At 43.9% G+C, this 24,632-nt stretch overlaps 1 protein-coding gene across 2 annotated transcripts in view; it reads right to left on the reverse strand.

Annotated features, from left to right (window-relative positions):
• Positions 1 to 24,632, reverse strand: part of LOC123749219 (zwei Ig domain protein zig-8) — a 114,768-nt gene that overhangs the window by 13,146 nt on the left and 76,990 nt on the right. For both annotated transcript variants that reach the window (XM_069301449.1, XM_069301448.1), the window contains exons 3-5: positions 19,247 to 19,416; positions 10,785 to 10,916; positions 1,875 to 1,953 (exon numbers count right to left, since the gene is read on the reverse strand). In XM_069301449.1, the coding sequence (XP_069157550.1) occupies positions 1,875 to 1,953; positions 10,785 to 10,916; positions 19,247 to 19,416 (381 nt within the window). The remainder of the gene's footprint in view (positions 1 to 1,874; positions 1,954 to 10,784; positions 10,917 to 19,246; positions 19,417 to 24,632) is intronic.

Here is a 24,632-nt window from a genome sequence, read left to right on the forward strand (position 1 = left end):
CACTACCCCGATCACCAATGGCATTCTCCCTTACGGAAACGCTATGGCTAGGAGCCAATAAGTATAACCTAAAGACCATGTTTTTTGTGTCAAACTCATAACCTGACGACCAATCAGCGTCAGAGACAGTCAACAGTTGAAGTCGGTAGGCCTCCTGTACCCCCCGACGATAGACAGTCAACAGTTGAAGTCGATAGGCCGTACAGAGAGTGTGCGGAACCACTCTACCATCGCTGCTGCGACCGATTGAGACGGGAACAGCAGCTGAACTGGATTGGCTTGCGCCCTTACGTACGATCTTGTTCAACTCTCCTATTTTCCTACTTATAAACAGTGCCACAAGTGTTGCCAATTCACGGGCTATTCATGCTATTGAACTGATCTATTGATTGATCAATCAATCAAACTGTTACCAGAACCTCACTACACAAGGAACCCCTCCCCCAAAACGTAGCAATTTTTGTGCCCAAGATCACCACTTTCGGGAGTGTCAGGTGACCAACCAGCGATGCATTGTGAGTGACGGAGCCCACATCGCCTTCTGAGTGGTCACTCCGACCGGTCGGAAATGAAGAAACTATCTGGAGCCTGATAAGCATCTACGAGGTCCCACCTAACGATGCCATTTACAGCCTCCTGCAAGATAAAAGTTGCAGCATTTCCCACTCTAACCAGGTTGCAGTACTGCCACTCTTCGCCCTACTGCTTGGGTAGGAAATCATCATCCATGAACTCAGTCATCGACGCAAACATCAACCAACTCATCAAAATGGTACTGTTATGGTGCTAATAAACTTGGTTGACAACTTTGGCGGGCCGAATCACAGCTTGTTTGCCGCAGTAATCACGTCAAAAGACGTCAAAACAAGAAAAAAGTTTCAAACTAGAATGAAGCAAGAAAGAGTGTGGTCACTCAACGCTCCAACAGTGACCAGAGTGTGGTCACTCAACGCTCCAACAGTGACCAGAGTGTGGTCACTCAACACCACAATAGTGACCAGAGTGTGGTCACTCAACACCACAATAGTGACCAGAGTGTGGTCACTCAACACCCCAATAGTGACCAGAGTGTGGTCACTCAACACCCCAATAGTGTCCAGAGTGTGGTCACTCAACACCACAATAGTGACCAGAGTGTGGTCACTCAACACCACAATAGTGACCAGAGTGTGGTCACTCAACACCCCAATAGTGTCCAGAGTGTGGTCACTCAACGCCCCAACAGTGTCCAGAATGTGGTCACCCAACACCCCAACAGTGACCAGAATGTGGCCACTCAACGCCCCAACAGTGACCAGAGTGTGGTCACTCAACGCCCCAACAGTGACCAGAGTGTGGCCACTCAACGCCCCAACAGTGACCAGAATGTGGTCACTCAACGCCTCAACAGTGACCAGAATGTGGCCACTCAACGCCTCAACAGTGACCAGAATGTGGTCACTCAACGCCCCAACAGTGACCAGAGTGTGGTCACTCAACGCCCCAACAGTGACCAGAATGTGGCCACTCAACGCCCCAACAGTGACCAGAATGTGGTCACTCAACGCCCCAACAGTGACCAGAGTGTGGTCACTCAACGCCCCAACAGTGACCAGAATGTGGCCACTCAACGCCCCAACAGTGACCAGAATGTGGTCACTCAACGCCCCAACAGTGACCAGAATGTGGTCACTCAACGCCTCAACAGTGACCAGAATGTGGTCACCCAACACCCCAACAGTGACCAGAATATCGTCACTCAACACCCCAACAGTGACCAGAGTGTGGCCACTCAATCCCCCAAAAGTGTCGTGCAACATAGAAGCAACCCTGGCTATTGACACCAACAAAAGCAACATTAAACAAAACAGGAAGACAAACCACTTGGCACTTACTGACAACATTGAGACGTATGAAGTGTGACATGGGCGGTGTAGTCGATATCTGGCACTCGTACATTCCGGAGTCCCGAGTCTGGTAACGGGAGAGAGAGAGAGAGAGGGAGAGAAAGATGGCGTTAAAAGATAAGGCATATTGGTATAAGGAGGATTGCATACGGGATATTGTATATTCGGTATTGGGTTATAAGGTGGTGGGTATTGGGTTATGGAGTGATGGGTATAGGGTATGTGGTATTTAGTGGTGGGTATGGGGTATTTGGTATTTAGTGGTGGGTATAGGGTATTGGGAATTTAGTGGTGAGTATAGGGTATTTAGTGGTGAGTATGGGGTATTTAGTGGTGAGTATAGGGTATTTAGTGGTGGGTATGGGGTATTTAGTGGTGGGTATGGGGTATTTAGTGGTGAGTATGGGGTATTTAGTAGTGAGTATGGGGTATTTAGTAGTGAGTATGGGGTATTTAGTGGTGAGTATGGGGTATTTAGTGGTGAGTATGGGGTATTTAGTGGTGAGTATGGGGTATTTAGTGGTGAGTATGGGGTATTTAGTGGTGAGTATGGGGTATTTAGTAGTGAGTATGGGGTATTTAGTGGTGAGTATAGGGTATTTAGTGGTGGGTATGGGGTATTAAGTGGTGGGTATGGGACAATAAGACTTAGGGTATGGGTAAGGTATATAAGGGTCGAAGCCTGGGAGTGTGTTTACATGAGTTTGAAAGCAGGAACCGTGACAATAACAGCTGTAATAATGGGTATGAAAGAGTCGTAAATGGAGTCGATGGTATGAAACGAGGGAATGAGGGAATGAAAGTTTAGTATGACGATATGGACAGTGGGCATGAAACGTTTGTATGAGAGTATGAGTGAGTATGCTGACATATACACCTGGAAGAGGGAGTGAATAGAGTTAATATTCTTCCAGGAAAGGGATTTATAAGATGGTAGAAAGAAACTGTCTACAGAAGGGGATTTAAGAAAGGAGAAACTATATACAGAAGGGAGAAGATGGTTCAAGGGACAATAAACTATGAGGGTGAATATATATATAGATACGATAAATCGAAGTGGGAGAGGAAATTGCCAATAAAGTAGGTATAAAACGAAGCACCAAAGTAATTAGGAAATGAATGTAATTTACGTGAGAAATAAGGATGAACAGGAAGAACTACTGAAGGAATGGTGAATAAACTATATGCATGATTATTTAATTTCTAAACACATGAATATGGTCAATATTAGTTTTTAAGTTCTATTAAATTATCTCTGGAAGTAATAATCTTTAAAATACACACACACACTTATATATATATATATATATATATATATATATATATATATATATATATATATATATATATATATATATATATATATATATATATATATATATATATATATTGAACAATAAGTATGAATACATAAAAAAAATTAGTTTTTGACACATTAAACTTTAGAAGTTTAATTTCAGAAAGAAAAAAAGTTTATTATACTGTATACGGAATATTCAACCTGTCAATTCTGCTGAGTAAGTAAATCAATATAAACTGAGTAAATCAATTTACATCCTGCTGAGTAAGTAAAAAAAATGCATTAGTGAAAAGAAAGCGAGAGAGAGAGAGAGAGAGAGAGAGAGAGAGAGAGAGAGAGAGAGAGAGAGAGAGAGAGAGAGAGAGAGAGAGAGAGAGAGAGAGAGAGAGAGAGAGAGAGAGAGAGAGAGAGAGAGAGAGAGAGAGAGAGAGAGAGAGAGAGAGAGAGAGAGAGAGAGAGATATGGAAGGTGAGGGACAGACAGACAGGAAGATAGATATAGACTCCTCCTTCCCCCCCCCCCCCCCCCCCCTCTCCCAAGCTGTCACTCTCCCTAGACCAATAAGCGACGCCTTCGGTCGGTTTATTACTTTTCCCTTGGTCATTAATCCCGTCCAAGACTTAATAACGAACCACCTTTTGCCTCTTTGCTATCCACATTATCCTCCTCCTCTTCCGCTTCGTCCTCTTCGTCCTCTTCCTTCTTTTTCTCTTCCTTCCTATTTCTCCTCCTCTTCTTCTTCTTGGCCCCTTCGGTTTCTCCTTTCCTCCATCTTCCAAACTCCTTATTTTCTGCATCTATTTTATGTTGTTCCTTAGTGGGATGTGATTGTTCCTTAGTGGGATGTGATTGTTCCTTAGTGGGATGTGATTGTTCCTTAGTGGCATGAGATTGTTCCTTAGTGGCATGAGATTGTTCCTTAGTGGTATGTGATTGTTCCTTAGTGGCATGTGATTGTTCCTTAGTGGCATGAGATTGTTCCATAGTGGCATGTGATTGTTCCTTAGTGGCATGTGATTGTTCCTTAGTGGCATGAGATTGTTCCTTAGTGGCATGAGATTGTTCCTTAGTGGCATGAGATTGTTCCTTAGTGGCATGTGATTGTTCCTTAGTGGCATGTGATTGTTCCTTAGTGGCATGAGATTGTTCCATAGTGGCATGAGATTGTTCCTTAGTGGCATGAGATTGTTCCTTAGTGGGATGAGATTGTTCCTTAGTGGGATGAGATTGTTCCTTAGTAGCATGAGATTGTTCCTTAGTGGGATGAGATTGTTCCTTAGTAGCATGAGATTGTTCCTTAGTGGGATGTGATTGTTTCTTAGTGGCATGTGATTGTTCCTTAGTGGCATGAGATTGTTCCTTAGTGGCATGAGATTGTTCCTTAGTGGCATGAGATTGTTCCTTAGTTGGAAGATATTGTTCCTTAGTGTGATGAGATTGTTCCTTAGTAGCATGAGATTGTTCCTTAGTGGGATGAGATTGTTCCTTAGTGGGATGAGATTGTTCCTTAGTGGGATGAGATTGTTCCTTAGTAGCATGAGATTGTTCCTTAGTGGGATGAGATTGTTCCTTAGTAGCATGAGATTGTTCCTTAGTGGGATGAGATTGTTCCTTAGTGGCATGAGATTGTTCCTTAGTGGGATGAGGTTGTTCCTTAGTAGCATGAGATTGTTCCTTAGTGGCATGAGATTGTTCCTTAGTGGGATGAGATTGTTCCTTAGTGGCATGAGATTGTTCCTTAGTGGGATGAGATTGTTCCTTAGTGGGATGAGATTGTTCCTTAGTGGCATGAGATTGTTCCTTAGTGGGATGAGATTGTTCCTTAGTAGCATGAGATTGTTCCTTAGTGGCATGAGATTGTTCCTTAGTGGGATGAGATTGTTCCTTAGTAGCATGAGATTGTTCCTTAGTGGGATGAGATTGTTCCTTAGTAGCATGAGATTGTTCCTTAGTGGGATGAGATTGTTCCTTTGTGGCATGAGATTGTTCCTTAGTGGCATGAGATTGTTCCATAGTGGCATGAGATTGTTCCTTAGTGGCATGAGATTGTTCCTTAGTGGGATGAGATTGTTCCTTAGTAGCATGAGATTGTTCCTTAGTGGCATGAGATTGTTCCTTAGTGGCATGAGATTGTTCCTTAGTAGCATGAGATTGTTCCTTAGTGGCATGAGATTGTTCCTTAGTGGCATGAGATTGTTCCTTAGTGGCATGAGATTGTTCCTTAGTGGCATGAGATTGTTCCTTAGTGGCATTAGTGACAGGCTGAGCAGGTAATAGTACAGAATGGGGTGAAAAGGGGTAAAGAATGAGGGTGGGAAAAGTACAGAAAGAGTACAGAATGGTGTGGGAAATGGTACAAAATGGGATGGGAAGGGTACAAAATATGACTAAAGATACAGATTGGAGTGAAAAAGGTCCGGAATGAGGTGGAAAGGGCACAAAATATGACGGAAAGGGCAGAAAATATGATGGAAAGGACACAAAATATGATGGAAAGGGCAGAAAATATGATGGAAAAGACACAAAATATGATGGAAAGGGCACAAAATATTATGGAAAGGACACAAAATATGATGGAAAAGGCACAGAAAGGGGGTGGAAAAGGCAGAAAATATGATGGAAAGGACACAAAATATGATGGAAAGGGCAGAAAATATGATGGAAAGGGCACAAAATATTATGGAAAGGGCAGAAAATATGATGGAAAGGGCACAAAATATGACGGAAAAGACACAAAATATGATGGAAAGGACACAAAATATGATGGAAAGGGCACAAAATATGATGGAAAGGGCACAAAATATTATGGAAAGGGCACAAAATATTATGGAAAGGGTACAGAAAAGGTGGTGGAAAAGGAACATTCATAAGGTCTAGGCACTTATTCCTGCATCTCTGAACGTAAGGTGTGGGACACTCGTTCTCGTACCTCTGAACGTAAGGTGTGGGACACTCGTTCTCGTACCTCTGAACGTAAGGTGTGGGACACTCGTTCTCGTACCTCTGTACGTAAGGTGTGGGACACTCGTTCTCGTACCTCTGAACGTAAGGTCTACTAAGGTCTACTATTCTTGCACCTGTGAACGTAAGGTCTACTAAGGTCTACTATTCTTGCACCTGTGAACGTAAGGTAAGCTCGTTCGAGGAGATATATAAGGTAAGATCAAGGGCGCTCGTTCATCTCTGAACGTCAGATCTAAGGACGTTCGGTCGTTCACGCTCAGAGCGAATCACCCGTTCTCTACTGATTATAACTTTACCAAAAAAATATCATCACCTTGTCAATCAAAATATTTACAAATTGCTCATTCAAACTTCTCTTCTAAGTTTGTCAGATTCCCAAAGGGTGGGGGGGGGTGGGGGTGGGGGTAGAATTTTCCTGCTCAGAAAATCTATTAAAAACTTAGACATACCCTCCCCCTATCCCCCCTTCCACCTCCCCTCCCCCTTCCAAGGTGATCCCCTCTTCCATATATCGACTATAATGAACTTAAAGAAGTTCGGGTCCAAGTTCGAGCCAATTTTTGATGGAATTATCCGCCAAGCAAAACAAGAAAAGTGTATATGAGAGAAGTTGTAGCGAGTCCTGTTTAGTTCCTGTTTAGATCCTGTTTAATTCCTGTTTAGAGCTATTAAAGGTTATTCACGATCTCTTCTCAATATTTTGTTTCAGGTGTGTGTGTTGGAGGACACATACACACATGTATACACACATGCATACACACACATGTATATTGGGGTCTGATAGCTGAGCGAACAGCGCGCAGGACTCGTTATTCTGTGGCCCGGGTTCGATTTCCGGACCAGGCAGAAATGGGTAAAGTTTCTTTCACCTGATGCACCTGTTACCTAGCAGTAAATAGGTACCTGGGAGTTAGACAGCCGTTACGGAACTGCTTCCTGGGTGTGTGTGTGGGAGGGGAGGGAACTAGTTAGTAGTTAGTTTCAGTTGATTGATTGACAGTTGAGAGGCGGGCCGAAAGAGCATAGCTCAACCCACGCAAGCACATCTAGGTGAATACATCTAGGTGAACACACACACACACACACACACACACACACACACACACACACACACACACACACACACACACACACACACACACACACACACACACATGTGTGTGACCAAAGAGCCAGAGCGGGCGGGACCAAAGAGCCAGAGCTCAACCCCCGCAAGCACAATTAGGTGAGTACAATTAGGTGAGTACATGTGTGAACATGCATGTGGATGATGCTAAGATACTGAGGAAGATAAGAAACAGAGATGATTGTAATGCCCTTCAAATTGATCTAGATAAAATAAGTGCTTGGAGCGTCAAGTGGCAAACGGAATCCAATGTGATTAAATGCCATGTTATGGAATGTGGAATAGGAGAAAACAGACCACACACACAACTTATACATTTTATGGAAAGGAATTCTGGAACTCTACTCAGGAACGAGACCTAGGAGTGGTTTTGGATAGCAATCTGTCGCCAGAGGAACACGTAAATAACATTGTGAGAGGAGTGTATGCGTCGCTTTCCAACTTCAAACTTTATTTTAATTATATGGATGGTGAAACACTAAAGAAACTATTCATGACTTATGTGAGACCAAAACTGGAATATGCAGCAGTTGTATGGCGCCCAAATCTCAAGAAACATATTAATGAACTGAAAAAGGTGCTGCGGCACTCTACAAAATGGCTTCCGGAACTGAAATTTGAGGACAAATAGGTGATATGATCACCACTTACAAAATACTAACAAGAATCTACTAAAATGACAACAATGAATTCCTGAAACCAGCAACTGTATTAACGAGAGGACACAGATTCAACCCAAAGGAAACAAAGAGGTCGAAAAAAATATAGAAAGTTTTCATTTGCAAGCAGAGTGGTAGACGGTAGGAACAAGTCAAGCGAGAAGGTGGTGGAGGCCAAGACCGTCAGTAGTTTCAAAGCGTTATACAACAAAGAGTACTGGGAAGACGGGACACCACGAGCGTAGCTCTCATCCTGTAACTACACTTAAGTAATTACCCTTAGGAAATTACACACACATGCAGAGTTACCTGACAGTTCAGTTAACTGTGCATGTTCAACTGCACAGTTCAACTGACAGTTAACTGACAAATAGACGAGTTCAAGGTGAGTACACACACACACACACACACACACACACACACACACACACACACACACACACACACACACACACACACACACACACACACACACACACACACACACACACACAGATAGGTGTGTAATGAAGATAGGTGTAGGGAGCAGGAGGCCAGATACAAGGTATCATCTGGGAGAGGAAATTCTTCAGGAGTCAGAGAAGGAAAAAGACTTGGGGGTTGATATCACGCCAGACCTGTCTCCTGCAGCACATATCAAGCGGATAACATCAGCGGCATATGCCAGGCTGGCCAACATACGAACGGCATTCAGAAACTTGTGTAAAGAATCATTCAGAACTTTGTATACCACATATGTCAGGCCAATCCTGGAGTATGCAGCCCCAGCATGGAGTCCATATCTAGTCAAGGATAAGACTAAACTGGAAAAGGTTCAAAGGTTTGCCACCAGACTAGTACCCGAGCTGAGAGGTATGAGCTACGAGGAGAGACTACGGGAATTAAACCTCACTTCGCTGGAAGACAGAAGAGTTAGGGGGGACATGATCACCACATTCAAGATCCTGAAGGGAATTGATAGGGTAGATAAAGACAGTCTATTTAACACAAGGGGAACACGCACAAGGGGACACAGGTGGAAACTGAGTGCCCAAATGAGCCACAGAGATATTAGAAAGAACTTTTTTAGTGTCAGAGTGGTTGACAAATGCAATGCATTAGGGGGTGATGTGGTGGAGGCTGACTCCATACACAGTTTCAAGTGTAGATATGATAGAGCCCGATAGGCTCAGGAATCTGTACACCTGCTGATTGACGGTTGAGAGGCGGGACCAAAGAGCCAGAGCTCAACCCCCGCAAACACAACTAGGTGAGTACAACTAGGTGAGTACACACACACACACACACACACACACACACACACACACACACACACACACACACACACACACACACACACACACACACACACACACACACAAACAACCCCTTGTCTCACAAACACACGCACCTGTACCTGAAGCATGCAATCGCAGTGAGCCTATTGATCTGACGTACAGAACACCGGCCTCACCCTCCCTACACATCGAGGTCATCTACACGCTCCCTTCCCCCTCCACCAACCCCCCCAACCCCTTCCCCCCACCCCCACAAACCCCACCAGCCCCCCCAACCCCACCATGCCACGCTGAACGTGGGACATTACAGGCAGGACAAGGGGCGCTGGGTCCCCCTGTCCACAGCACTTCACGGCGCCAGCACTGGTTATATTCGTTGCGTCTTCAGGCCGAGGTCAGGCGTTCAGTTATCATGTTGAGACAGTGTGTGCGTGCGTGTGCGTGCGTGTGTTGACCTAACTGTATTTGCGGGAGTTAATCTGCCGCTCCCGGAGTCCTGCCTTCAGCCATTTACCACATTTGCATTTGGAATCATCTGTGTGTGCGTGTGAGTGACGGTGTGTGCGTGTGTGTGTGTGTAGAAGGGGGGAAAGGGAAGGGAGAACCAGTGGGAAAGAGGATGGGGAGTGAGGATAGGGGAGAAGGGGAGAGGGGTGGAGGAAGAGATCTGCTAGCACACTTACATTGCGACATATTAATCATTAGAGTAATAAACATGTCTCCTTTCCCAGCCCGAACTAAGAACATTCAGACCTCGTTCAAGGACTCCTCCTCCTCCTCTCTCTTCACATTCTCATCTTTTAAACTCGCTAAAAAATAACATTTTCCTCTTGGAGCCGGATCACATACTGACAAAAAAATTATCTCTGAATATCGCTTCATTATTGCCGGAAGCCATCCGGCTAGTAAGTTTTAGTGAGAGCCTATACAGTCTGCTAATGATATTTTAGGTTGATATAACGCTATAATAACGTATGTTAGAACACAAAAATAAACAAATAAGTCCCAGTTACGTCTTGAGTCTCTTGGTCTGTCGTATTTTCAATTGACAGGTTCTCTTAACTTCTTAAAATGTGGTATAATAAGTCATCATCCATTGACTTAAGTGTTCCATGTCAAGGCGATTTTGATCAGTCATCAACAAGTGTGTGTGTCAGTGTGTGTGTGTGTGTGTGTGTGTGTGTGTGTGTGTGTGTGTGTGTGTGTGTGTGTGTGTGTGTGTGTGAGTGTGTGTGTGTGTGTGTGTGTGTGTGTGTGTGTGTGTGTGTGCGTGCGTGTGTGTGTGTGTGTGTGTGTGTGTGTGTGTGTGTGTGTGTGTGTGTGTGTGTGTGTGTGTGTGTGTGTGTGTGTGTGTGTGTGTGTTTACAACTGGTGCTCAGCTGGGAGCGAGGAGAAGGTGTCGGAGCTCACCTGAGGCGCTCAATTGTTTTGCAATTGACTATAACAATGTTACACTCATCAACTACCGTCATCTACTACTAATGGTGATTCCCAGCACCACGAACGTCAGAGTGTTCACTGAAGGTGCTCACTTGGAGGCAGATGCCCCAGGTGCTTACAGAGAGCGCTCACCTGTACGTAGTTGATCTTGAGCACCCAGTCGTCCGAGTCGTCCTCGTGCAGGGCTCTGAACCTCTGGTCGGAAGTGTAGGTGTAGCGACCCACCGTTAGCAGGTGTATGTCTCTATGACGGATCCACGACACCTGCAGGAAGAGGGAGACACACTTGTCGTTAATGAGCGAAGTCTTACACCTGTGTTTTGAGGGGTTGGGGGTGAAGCAGAGAGGGGTAAAGTAGGGATAATTATGGGAGAAAACCATAAGCCAGTTATAATAATAATAATAATAATAATAATTTTTATTTAGGTAAGGTACATACATAAAGAGATTTTACAAAGTTTGTTGGCTTTATAGATAGAGCTAGTACATACAATGCCTAAAGCTACTATTACGCAAAGCGTTTCGGGCAGATATAATATATCTATATATAATAGTTATATATAATACCTGCAAGAAATCAATAAAACCCTCACACACGTGAGGGAGTCCAGGGTTCGAGTCTCCTAATGCCCCAAGGTATATGGAAGCTGCAAGAAATCTTCGCGTGGAGATCTCCCTACATTATCTCCCTTTCCCCTTTGTTTACAGTTTTCGCCTTTATTCTTTCCCTTGCGCTTATTCATATTATCCTTGCATGCGTCTCTTCCTCCGCCTTTCCCTTCTAATTCCATTCCAATCCTCATCTACATTACAATGTTCAGCTGGTTGAATACACAGAGCTTCCAGCCCCCTCAATCGCTCGACCGTCTTTGTAACTCATTATTTCTGTGTTCCTGTACGCAGTCGACGGCATTTGTTTGGTCCTGATCAATCCATGTTTTTTTTAATTCTTTTCGCCTACTACACCTATTCCTCTTTATTTTTTTTTAATTTATCACCTATTCCTCTTTATTTTTTTTTAATTTATCACCTATTCCTCTTTATTTTTTTTAATTTATCACCTATTCCTCTTTATTTTTTTTTAATTTATCATGTGTTGTCATTATCATGTTTTATCATTATCATGTGTTTATTTTATAATTTATCATGTCTTGGTTTTACATTTTGAAAACTTGCAAGTTGGTGATTATAATGAAAGGTTAAGAGGTTTGTTAATCTTTTGGAGCTCCTCAGATACGAAGGAGACAGCAGATATTTTATCCCTAGATAAAGCCACTAAGGCACTGAAACAAGAATCTGGCCGCTTTTGAGTCTCTGGTAGCGTCAATTAGCCTAGAACCCAATTCCTTTCGAAAGTTTGTGGTATATTTATCCTTTCAATGATTTAAGAATGATTTGACCAATGATTTCCGAATAACAGCCCATATAGCACGAGAATATATCACTGATTTTCCCGAAAATATAGTTTTACAAAAATTAGCTACATTGTAAAAAGTATCCAGTATAGAGAAAGAGTTATAGTGATGAAGAGTGAACTCTATTTGTGTCCTCTCGGTTTTCAGCTGAATACAGTAAAGGGATGGATACTCGTTTGGGGATACTCGAGTATCCCCAGACGGGATACTCCCGTTTGGTGAGCGTGAAAAAGTTTCCACAGAAGGGGTCCCGTTGCGGTGGAGTGATTTCCCTGTTGGTTTGTGTATATGGTTGCCCAAGCGGCTTGACTAGCGACCTCGCCATCTGGTTCCTAGACGATGGCACCCCTGGCAGGCACACAAAGAGTCCCCTGATGGTGGATTTACAGCTGGTGAAATCTAAAGGAATGGAGTTAAGACTCGCCCCTAACTACTTCAAAGTGCAGAAATAGTCTTGCCCTAACCAATCATAGACAAGCTTGTCCTAACCTCGCCTATAATTAACTAACCCCTCCCCCCCAAATCTAATCCTAACAACACTACCTTTGTTAAGTTCAAGTGGCATTTGGGTTCAATTGCCAATGCTGTAATTCCCAAAGAAATAACTCCACGACCTGTTAAGGATTGCAGAATGAATCCTGGATGAGTCCAGGAATCCAAGAATGAGTCGTGGAATATCCATATGTTTTGTATCTCTTCTCACAAGGGATCTATGGGCTTCTGCAGGCTTACCTAGTACCTAGGGTACCTTCTAACACAGGTATATAACTATTTACGGGCTCGCCATAGCCCGTGCTGCTTGGAACTTTTTGTTCCAGGTAGCGAATCTTTAACAACAACAACATAACACAGGTACCTTACACCTGTGTAAGGTACCTGTTGGCAACATCTGCTTACGACACTCAAAGTTAAAGACAGAATCCTGAAGACGATAGCCATGGAAATATTAAATCTGGAAGATGACCAATGGGACCAAGCAATGCTTCCCATGATTGATGCGTTGGCAAATGTACACACAAGACAACGCTGATAGCGTTATCTGCATTTGCGCTCCTGTTATATAGGGGCCCGTTTACTATGAGTCATACTGTTAAGGGAAAACAATGGTTGTTGAGTATGAGCAAGATTGTTAGCAGAAAACAGGGCCATTCACTATTGCCAACACTGTTAACAGTGAACTGAGCCCGATCAGTGTTACCAACCCCGCTAACAGTAAGCAGGGCCCATCAGTATAGCCAACACCGTTAACAGTAAAGGGAAACCGATCACTATAATGTGTTGAGAGCTATAATTTTCGATTTAATTTAAGTAATCTTCAATATTTTTGTCTTCTTTTACTCCCAATCTCACAATTCTTTTTGGGTTAAAGTTATTTTTTCCTTTTATTTCATTGTGATGGAACTGACAGAACATAATCTCAAAATTACGTAGAGAATCAGCGGAAATGCTGGATAAGGAGAGGTAATGGCCGAAAATGAATTGTCGGTCGAGATGAAAATAGTGATTAATAGCGTTTTAGCATATAGTTTGGGATATATATATATACATATATATATATATATATATTTATATATATACATATATATATATATATATATATATATATATTTATATATATACATATATATATATATATATACATATATATATATACATATATATATATATATATATATATATATATATATATATATATATATATATATATATAAATCCTTCTATCCACCACATTCCACCACAGCAACGTGCCTTATTCTCAGCGAAAATTTGCCCAAAGTTCCTGCAAATGTGTACACAATGAGTCTATAAGATTAGAAGAGCATTCTTTGCCTTGAAGAATTTAACAGGTTTCATGCCTTAACTTCCGTTTTTTCTGAGTAGTTTCTAAGAAAAAACCCGAGCTGGTTAGATAAACCTTGTTAGGAACCTGGGCTGACAAGGTACATTGAGCCTGATTGAATTAGGAGGAAGCGTTTAATCTTATTTCCTCTACGGGTTAGTTAGTGAGTTCTTTGGTCAGTTTACACTATGGTAGGTGTGGGCATGGGTATACTAAGGGAAGGGTTTGGGCATGGGTATACTAAGGGAAGGGAGTGGGCATGGGTATACTAAGGGAAGGGTGTGGACATGGCTACACCATTTATGAAAGGAGACTGAAATAGTAGGACCTAACGTCTCCATAAACTGGGGAGAGAGAGGGAGAGAGAGAGGGGAGAGGGCATAGTAGAGACATACAAAATACGTAGGTGGGTTTTCATATATAAACAACAAAAATTAAAGAGGCGTCGGAGTCATTGCAATTAGTAGCCAAGAGAGTGGAAGGAGGAGCCCAGGAGTTAACGGCACACACACACACACACACACACACACACACACACACACACACACACACACACACACACACACACACACACACACACACACACACACACACACATACACACACACACACACACACACACACACACACGCACACACACACACACACACGCGCACACACACACACACACACACACACACACACACACACACACACACACACACACACACACACACACACACACACACACACACACACACACACACACACAGCAAAAACAAACGTCGCACAAAGGCAGCTACGATAAAGCCTAATTGGCTTTGGAACCTATATACCCCCAGTTGATTGACAGTTGACAGCCGGTACCAAAGAGCCGAAGCTCAACTTCCGCGCGACCAATTAAGCAAGAGCGCACGGTAACCGGAGCTACGGTGAAATACAAGGAACAACCCCCCCCCCCCCCTCATCCCACACACGAGCACCAGCGGAAGTTATGACTATAAGAGCCGAAAAGAACACGAATCGAACAATTGTTCTCCGGGCTCACCATAGCCCGTGCTACTTGGAACTTTGTTCCGGGTAACGAATCTTAAACAACAACAGAACAATTGTTCACGGGAAGTGGTGTTCAAAATGACGAGAAATGAACTAATGGGACATGAGGGGTGAACAGATGGAGGAGTACACACGGTACACCCAGGTACATACGGTACACCCAGGTACACCCAGGTACACATGGTACACCCTGGTACATACGGTACACCCAGGTACACACGGTACACCCAGGTACACACGGTACGCTCAAGTACACTCAGTACATCCAGGTACACACGGTACACCCAGGTACACACGGTACACCCAGGTACACACGGTACACCCAGGTACACACAGTACACCCAGGTACACCCAGGTACACACAGTACACCCAGGTACACCCAGGTACACCCAGGTACACATGGTACACCCAGGTACACACGGTACACCCAGGTACACACAGTACACCCAGGTACACCCGTACACCCAGGTACACACGGTACACCCAGGTACACACAGTACACCCAGGTACACCCAGGTACACCCAGGTACACACTGTACACCCAGGTACACACGGTACACATAGTACACCCAGGTACACACGGTACACCCAGGTACACACAGTACACCCAGGTACACCCAGGTACACCCAGGTACACACTGTACACCCAGGTACACACGGTACACCCAGGTACACATAGTACACCCAGGTACACTCAGGTACACCCAGGTACACACGGTACAAAAGAGTTTACTAGTTTTAAATGTAACTCGTTGCATAGAATTGAAATGAATTGTTTATTTTGTTGATTGATGTGTGCTGCGTGTGTGTTCTCGTCTGGATGTACTCATCTACATGTACTCGTCACATATGCACTCATCTATATGTACTCATCTAGATTACATATCGATGAGTACAAATACTTGCTCATCTAGAGCCGTATACTACCGTATTGGTCTGACATATGTGGTATTGCAAGTGTGTGTGTGTGTGTGTGTGTGTGTGTGTGTGTGTGTGTGTGTGTGTGTGTGTGTGTGTGTACTCACCTATTTGTACTCACCTATTTGTGCTTGCGGGGGTTGAGCTTTGGCTCTTTGGTCCCGCCTCTCAACTGTCAATCAACTGGTGTACAGATTCCTGAGCCTACTGGGCTCTATCATATCTACATTTAAAACTGTGTATGGAGTCAGCCTCCACCACATCACTGCCTAATGCATTCCATCCGTTAACTACTCTGACACTAAAAAGTTCCTTCTAACGTCTCTGTGTCTCATGTGAGTACTCAGTTTCCACCTGTGTCCCCTTGTTCGCGTCCCACCAGTGTTGAATAGTTTATCCTTGTTTACCCGGTCGATTCCTCTGAGGATTTTGTAGGTTGTGATCATGTCTCCCCTTACTCTTCTGTCTTCCAGTGTCGTAAGGTGCATTTCCCACAGCCTTTCCTCGTAACTCATGCCTCTTAGTTCTGGGACTAGTCTAGTGGCATACCTTGCCACTAGTGGCATGTGTGTGTGTGTGTGTGTGTGTGTGTGTGTGTGTGTGTGTGTGTGTGTGCGTGTGTGTGTGTGTGTGTGTGTGTGTGTGTGTGTGTGTGTGTGTGTGTGTGTGTGTGTGTGTGTGTGTGTGTGTGTGTGTGTGTGTGTGTGTGTGTGTGTGTTTGTGTGTGTGTGTACTCACCTAGTTGTACTCATCTAGTTGTGCTTGCGGGGGTTGAGCTCTGGCTCTTTGGTCCCGCCTCTCAACCGTCAATCAACAGGTGTACAGGTTCCTGAGCCTATTGGGCTATGTCATATCTACTCTTGTGTGTGTGTGTGTGCGTGTGTGCGCGCGCGTATTACATTACTTATCACACAATCTGCAAATAAGAATCACAAAATTCTTGAATATTGTACTTAGAAAGATATTTTACAACACTATGTTGCTTTCGACATTCCTGTCGTCCTATTATCGACAAGCCAACATTTCCTCACCAACGTGGCGTGAATCATGGGTTACTATAACCCAAAATCCACCATGAAGGACCTAGACAAGTTGTCGATGGATATACCCACTTCAGACTGAGAGAACGCAGGAATACAGGACACAAGTGGATTTGTACACAGGTGGAAGCTGGAAAAACGCCAATGAGCCGAAGGAATGTAAAGGGAATTACTTGTACCGCTGTACAGGTAGTCAACAGGTTGTCAATGCACTGATTGGAGAAGTTATGGAAGCCACCTCCATCTATAACTTGTTAGCCAGATTCAGCAAAGAATTAAGTTGCAATGGAACAGGTATTTGAGGACCAGTAGGCGGATAGTAAAGAGTGGGACCTCACTGCTCTCGAAGACACTGTTAGGTAAACACTCTTAGGAAAGCACAGGAGGAGAAGGAGGAGAAGGAAGATAATTCCTTCCTCATGTGTGACATCATGTCATAAATATCTAACACATTGACAAACTGAGTTTACCCCCGGAGTTCAGTTCAACAAGTCTCATTTTAACTCATTTCTCTGCAGGGGAGAAAAAAATTCCTGAAGCACTGAATCCCGGTTCACAAACTTCGCAATCGTGAAATTGTAGCCATCTGTCTCGCTTGTAATTTTTGACTCGGTCCGTGTTAAAACTTTCGAATGTGAGTGAGATTTCCTGAGCCTTCCCAACTGTGACCATTTGGCTGCTCCAACTCCTTCATTCAAGTCAAATTATTCTAAAACCAGAAATTTTAAATAAATATTAAATGTTGCACATTTAATATTAATGTTAAACTTTTCGTTCGAGCCTGCGTTCTTGACGGACAGTCCAGGATATCGTTGGCGCTTTATCTGCGTGTGGTACAGAGACGGTTTCCTTTTGCCTCATGCGCCTATTCACCGAGGTGTAAATAGGTATCTGGGAGTTAGGCCACCGTTGTGGGCTGTCTTTCAGGGACTTATCAACGCCCCACCCCCACCCCTTTTCACTCTGTTTCCCTCCTTCCCACACACTCTCTCCCTCTCATCCTTCCCATTTTCTCACCTCTCCCACACTATCCCTCTCTCCATCCTCTCCTACCCTCCTTCCCTCTAAACTAGAACGTCCACCCACTTGGGCTGGACGGTAGATCGACGGTCTCGCTTCATGCAGCTCGGCGTTCAATCCCCGACCGTTCAAGTGATTGGGCACCATTCCTGCCCCCCGTCCCATCTCAAATCCTTATCCTGATCCCTTCCCAGTGCTATATATATATATATATAGTCGCAATGGCTTGGCGCTTCCTCCTGCTATGTAGCCATGCTATCTGATATTGCTCTGGAAAAATATATATATAAATCTTCATTAATTAATATCAATGAGTCCATTATTGTTTAAACACAGATATTGTCTTTTTAAATTTGATTGAGTGCAGGTCTTACATTTTCGCATCTTAATTCATCATTATCTTGCAGATGATGATATCGTATACCTTCTAGATGATGATTCAACATTATATGATTGTTGATGATAAAGTAACAATATCTGACGTATGAATTGTTTCATGATGCTCAGAGGAGAGAGAGAGAGAGAGAGAGAGAGAGAGAGAGAGAGAGAGAGAGAGAGAGAGAGAGAGAGAGAGAGAGAGAGAGAGAGAGAGAGAGAGAGAGAGAGAGAGAGAGAGAGAGAGAGAGAGAGAGAGAGAGAGAGAGAGAGAGAGAGAGAGAGATGATCGAGCTCTCAAGGCAACTGTACCGCAATTGAGAAGCTAAAATGCATCATTAAATGGAATTAAGAGTTTGATATGCACTATGTACTGAATACTTCTTGGAAGGCTTTCCAGGAGAAACTCTCGTTCTATGATTCTTCAACTGCCAAACAGCTGTGATTCTGTGTATTTCGTAAATATTCTTCAGTGTTTGTAAGTTTTTATTAAATTAAACTCCGCGGTGTTCCTATTGTATTATGTAGAGTGATGTTGAGCGCCTCTTAAGAGTCACGATGATATGTTACCGTATGTAAAATTATGTGTGTGTGTGTGTGTGTGTGTGTGTGTGTGTACTCACCTAGTACTCACCTAGTTATGCTTGCGGGGGTTGAGCTCTTGCTCTTTGGTCCCGCCTCTCAACCGTCAATCAACAGGTGTACAGGTTCCTGAGCCTATTGGGCTCTATTATATTATATCTCATGTGTGTGTGTGTGAGTGTGTGTGTGTGTGTGTGTGTGTGTGTGTGTGTGTGTGTGTGTGTGTGTGTGTGTGTGTGTGTGTGTGTGTGTGTGTGTGTGTGTGTGTGTGTGTGTGTGTGTATGTGTGTGTGTGTTACCATGAGGCTGGGGTGCCCCTCTACAACGTCACTTAGTTAACGACTCGCCACCTTCAGGAAGCCACTTACCGTCTTGTTAGCGATGTTGTGGACACGGCAGTTGAGGATGGCCGTCTTGTCGGCCAGGGCCGTGACGTCGGTCGAGTGCGTGGCGTCGAGCTGGGGTGGCAGCGGCGGCGGCAGTGTCGGGGGGTGAACATCCATGTGTGGCCCGTGGCCCCCTCGGATGTGGCACTCACCTAATGGTAACAAGAGTAGAGAAGATGTGTGTTAGTGGAGCCTCTGGGGACACAGAGCACACGTATACCCTCTTACCAGTTGATTGACGGTCGAGAGGCGGGACCAAAGAGCCAAAGCTCAACCCCCTGTAAACACATGTAGGGGAGTACCCGCAGAGACCGGGCCGCGCGGATCTTGATCCCTGGAGTCAACGCAAGGCAAGGTACCTCTGGCAAGGCTCGTCTAGGCAATTGTCGAATTCAAAGACGCATTTATATATTTTTTTTAACCTTCTGCCTGTTCAAAGTTAGAATAATTAAATCACAAATATAAGGTAATATGATTTCAAACTAGAAAATGCTGAATAGTCAGGCCCAACTTAGGTTAGGTTAGGTTAGATTAGGTTAGGTTAGATTAGATTAGATTAGGTTAGGTTAGGTCGTCCGCTTCTGTTGGTTATTACTGGTATTTGCAGTGCGTGTATGAATCATTTATTGAGGTGTGGTTCGAACAGTGGACGTGAACGGAACACTGCTCGAGACAAAATCCGAACGTCATCATTTATGAGTCGTGTGTAAAGTGTTTTAATTAAAAAAAAAAATAAAACAGGGGATTTGGAGGCTGGATTAACGAACATTTGTCCTTTCTTGATGAGGACGCGTTGAAGATACACTAAAATACAAGAGAAGATGAATTTTTGAGTGTCGCAAAAATTCATATAAACATTAACCACTAAAACCCCAGAGAAAATTAATTTAGTACTATCACCATAATATTCATAAATATCTAACCTAAAATCACAAAGTAAATGCATTTAAGAGTGTCACAATGATATACGTAAATATCAAACCCTAAAACCCCCGAAAAAAATGCACCTAATAGTATCAAAAATTATTTACCCAACAATCCAACCTCAAACCCCCGAGAAAATAGCCTTTAACAGTGCCTCAGTTGCGTAAATATTTAACTCTAAAACCCCCTAAAGAAGAATCATAAATTAGACGCCGAGTCGCTGAGAAACAGCGCGACCGACAATCCATCACTCCAAGACCACCAACAATATCCCACCTCTGTTCTCCTCCAAAACGATGAACACGGCTGTGTCGGCCGTACAAACTCAGGCGATCAAAGGCACAGACGGGATTTACACATCAAGGGCTAAGGGCCAGAATCACGCAAGGAGACCAGTAAGATGATGCAGGGTTAAAGTTAAGCGACAGCTTGAAAGGGGGAAGTTTGGTATGCAGGCCAAGGGAGCCTTTGATCACCTCTCTCTCTACATGAGGTCATGGCGCCCCCCCCCCCCCATGGCCCGGGGGCGAGGTCAAGCTCCTGTCTCTCTGTTTGTCTGTCTGACTCTGTCTCTCTCTCTGTCTCTGTCTCTGTCTCTCTGTCTCTGTCTGTCTGTCTATCTGTCTGTCTCTCTCTCTTTCTTTCTCTCTCTCTCTCTCTCTCTCTCTCTCTCTCTCTCTCTCTCTCTCTCTCTCTCTCTCTCTCTCTCTCTCTCTCTCTCTCTCTCTCTCTCTCTCTCTCTCTCTCTCTCTCTCTCTCTCTCTCTCTCTCTCTCTCTCTCTCTCTCTCTCTCTCTCTCTCTCTCTCTCTCTCTCTCTCTCTCTCTCTCTCTCCCAGTTTTTCCTTCTTTTTTGTCTATAGCTTCTTTATCGTCTGTATCTTTTCTATTGCTTTTATCCTCTGCCTTGCCTCTATCTTTTTTTTTCTTCTGTATCGTCTCTATTATTTGTTTATATCGTATATATTTTGTTATCATTTGTATGTTCTTTAGTTTATTTAACCTCTTCATTTTCTATATATAATTTATCTTCTTTATGTGTGTTTATCTTCTTCAATCTTTAATTTGTTCACCCTTATCATTAGGCAAATATACCGAGACATCCACACAATTTCAAGTTACGAACTAGGCTCAGGAACGCGCTATAGTTAAGCAAGAAACAGTCAAACTTGCTATAAACAGCAGGATACGAACGCTTCGAGAATTGTTCAGCGGGGGACGTCCTGGCTTTTGTGTTCCCTACGTGTGGACGGGTACAATAGTGTGGGATTAGAGAGGTGTGGGACACCCCAAGAACGTTCCTGGAGGGGCCTCTCCAGGGAGGGCCAAGCCAGAGGGTAGGTTGATATGGGGGGGAGAAGTTGTCACTGCCTGCGGCCAGGTAGACGAAGAATAAGTCGGAGGCTTGGATGACAACCCAAGCTGTCTAACGAGTCATTCCTTGGAGAGAGAGAGAGAGAGAGAGAGAGAGAGAGAGAGAGAGAGAGAGAGAGAGAGAGAGAGAGAGAGAGAGAGAGAGAGAGAGAGAGAGAGAGAGAGAGAGAGAGAGAGAGAGAGAGAGAGAGAGAGAGACAGAGAGAGAGAGAGAGAGATGCTGCTGGAGATAGACACAAGAGCATTCATCTCCTGTAGAGTGCCAGGGAGTCTGATCTCCCCCCCCCCCAAAAAAAAAGAATGAATTGCTTCCCCTCGACGGTCGTAATGGCACCTGAGTGTTGTAAAAAATCTCATTGCAAAACAAAAAAGTATATGATGAGCTTAGTGCTACTGCAGTTACATTAAGCTTAAGTATAATGCGTCTTAAGACATCACTTTCTTCGCGAGATTTAAAGCTGGAGGATTATTATTTTTTTGACGTAATGAGATGCCTACGAGGAACAGAAGCGGCATTAAGAGACAACAAGTTAAGGAGTTGTTTAGTGAAGACGGTTGTCTTGTGGTAATTTGATGACCATCATTTTCCTCGACACGAGAGGTCATTTACAGGACAATATTTGCTTGTCTTTTATAAAGCTAATGAACACAGTTTTTACTAATAAAGTGAAGCCTAATTTACAGTACGTTGCGGCCGTAGTGTATCATTTGTTTTATTGAGAGAGAGAGAGAGAGAGAGAGAGAGAGAGAGAGAGAGAGAGAGAGAGAGAGAGAGAGAGAGAGAGAGAGAGAGAGAGAGAGAGAGAGAGAGAGAGAGAGAGAGAGAGAGAGAGAGAGAGAGAGAGAAGTTACTTCTATCACATACGCATAACCAACCAAAACGTTTTATTCCCCAAAATCAGTAGAGACACTGATTCCAAATCTCCCCAAATCTCAACCTATATAGATTCTATCCTGAGAGAAAGGGCTCCCCTGTGAAGATCACACCACACACGACCAAGGAAACTCAATCCTCTCTACTAACAATTTTCACACAGAAGCCAAGAGATCATAGACATCACATGCAGGCTTTTGAGGAGTATGGCCTCGTTTCTTCCTGTGTAAATGTGTCTCTTTTTTCTCTTATCTCTTGTTATTCACTGTACCATTTTCTTCACACCTCTAGGTTTTATTTCTTAAGGTTTCTCTCTATACCTGTTTCTCTAGATTTCTCTTTGCTATCTTTAATGTCGTCTTCCTGTGTCGCACGTGTATTTCTACCATCAGTGTGTGTGTGTGTGTGTGTGTGTGTGTGTGTGTGTGTGTGTGTGTGTGTGTGTGTGTGTGTGTGTGTGTGTGTGTGTGTGTGTGTGTGTGTGTGTGTGTATGTGTGTGTGTGTGTGTGTGTGTGTGTGTGTGTGTGTGTGTGTGTGTGTGTGTGTGTGTGTGTGTGTGTGTGTGTGTGTGTGTGTGTATGTGTGTGTGTGTGTGTGTGTGTGTGTGTGTGTGTGTGTGTGTGTGTGTGTGTGTGTGTGTGTGTGTGTGTGTGTGTGTGTGTGTGTGTGTGTGTGTGTACTCACCTATATGTACTCACCTATATGTGCTTGCAGGATCGAGCATTGACTCTTGGATCCCGCCTTTCTAGCTATCGGTTGTTTACAGCAATGACTCCTGTCCCATTTCCCTATCATACCTAGTTTTAAAAGTATGAATAGTATTTGCTTCCACAACCTGTTCCCCAAGTGCATTCCATTTTTCTACTACTCTCACGCTAAAAGAAAACTTCCTAACATCTCTGTGACTCATCTGAGTTTCCAGTTTCCACCCATGTCCCCTCGTTCTGTTATTATTACGTGTGAACATTTCATCTATTTCCACTTTGTCAATTCCCCTGAGTATTTTATATGTCCCTATCATATCTCCTCTCTCCCTTCTTTTCTCTAGTGTCGTAAGGTTCAGTTCCTTCAGCCGCTCTTCATATCCCATCCCTCGTAGCTCTGGGACAAGCCTCGTCGCAAACCTCTGAACCTTCTCCAGTTTCTTTATGTGTTTCTTCAGGTGGGGGCTCCATGATGGCGCGGCATACTCTAAGACGGGTCTCACGTAGGCAGTGTAAAGCGCCCTAAAAGCTTCCTCATTTAGGTTTCTGAATGAAGTTCTAATTTTCGCCAGTGTAGAGTACGCTGCTGTCGTTATCCTATTTATATGTGCCTCAGGAGTTAGATTAGGTGTCACATCCACTCCCAGGTCTCTTTCTCGAATCGTTACAGGTAGGCTGTTCCCCTTCATTGTGTACTGTCCCTTTGGTCTCCTGTCACCTGATCCCATTTCCATAACTTTACATTTACTGGTGTTAAACTCCAGTAGCCATTTCCCTGACCATCTCTGCAGCCTGTTTAAGTCCTCTTGGAGGATCCTACAATCCTCGTCTGTCACAACTCTTCTCATTAATTTTGCGTCATCTGCAAACATTGACATGTATGATTCCACTCCTGTAAACATATCATTTACGTAAATTAGAAAGAGGATTGGTCCCAGCACCGATCCTTGAGGTACTCCACTTGTTACTGTTCGCCAGTCCGACTTTTCGCCCCTTACCATTACCCTCTGGCTCCTTCCTGTTAGGTAGTTCTTCACCCATACTAGGGCCTTTCCGCTTACTCCTGCCTGCCTCTCAAGTTTGTATAGCAGTCTCATGTGCGGTACCGTATCAAAGGCCTTTTTGCAGTCAAGAAATATGCAGTCTGCCCAGCCTTCTCTGTCCTGCCTTATCCTTGTTACTTTATCATAGAATTCTAAAAGGTTTGTTAGGCATGATTTCCCTGTCCAGAACCCATGTTGGTGCTTGTTTACAAACCCAATGCTCTCCAGGTGCTCAACAAGTCTTAGCCTAATTATTCTTTCAAGAATTTTGCAGGGGATGCTTGTCAGTGATACGGGTCTGTAGTTAAGTGCCTCCTCCCTATCACCCTTTTTGAAAATCGGTACGACATTTGCCTCCTTCCAGCAACTGGGCAATTCTCCCGACATAAGTGACTCATTAAAGATCATTGCCAGAGGCACGCTGAGAGCCTGCGCTGCCTCTTTGAGTAT

The sequence above is a fragment of the Procambarus clarkii genome, chromosome 45 (assembly GCF_040958095.1).
Source record: "Procambarus clarkii isolate CNS0578487 chromosome 45, FALCON_Pclarkii_2.0, whole genome shotgun sequence".
In the NCBI taxonomy this organism is placed as follows: Eukaryota; Metazoa; Arthropoda; class Malacostraca; order Decapoda; family Cambaridae; genus Procambarus; species Procambarus clarkii.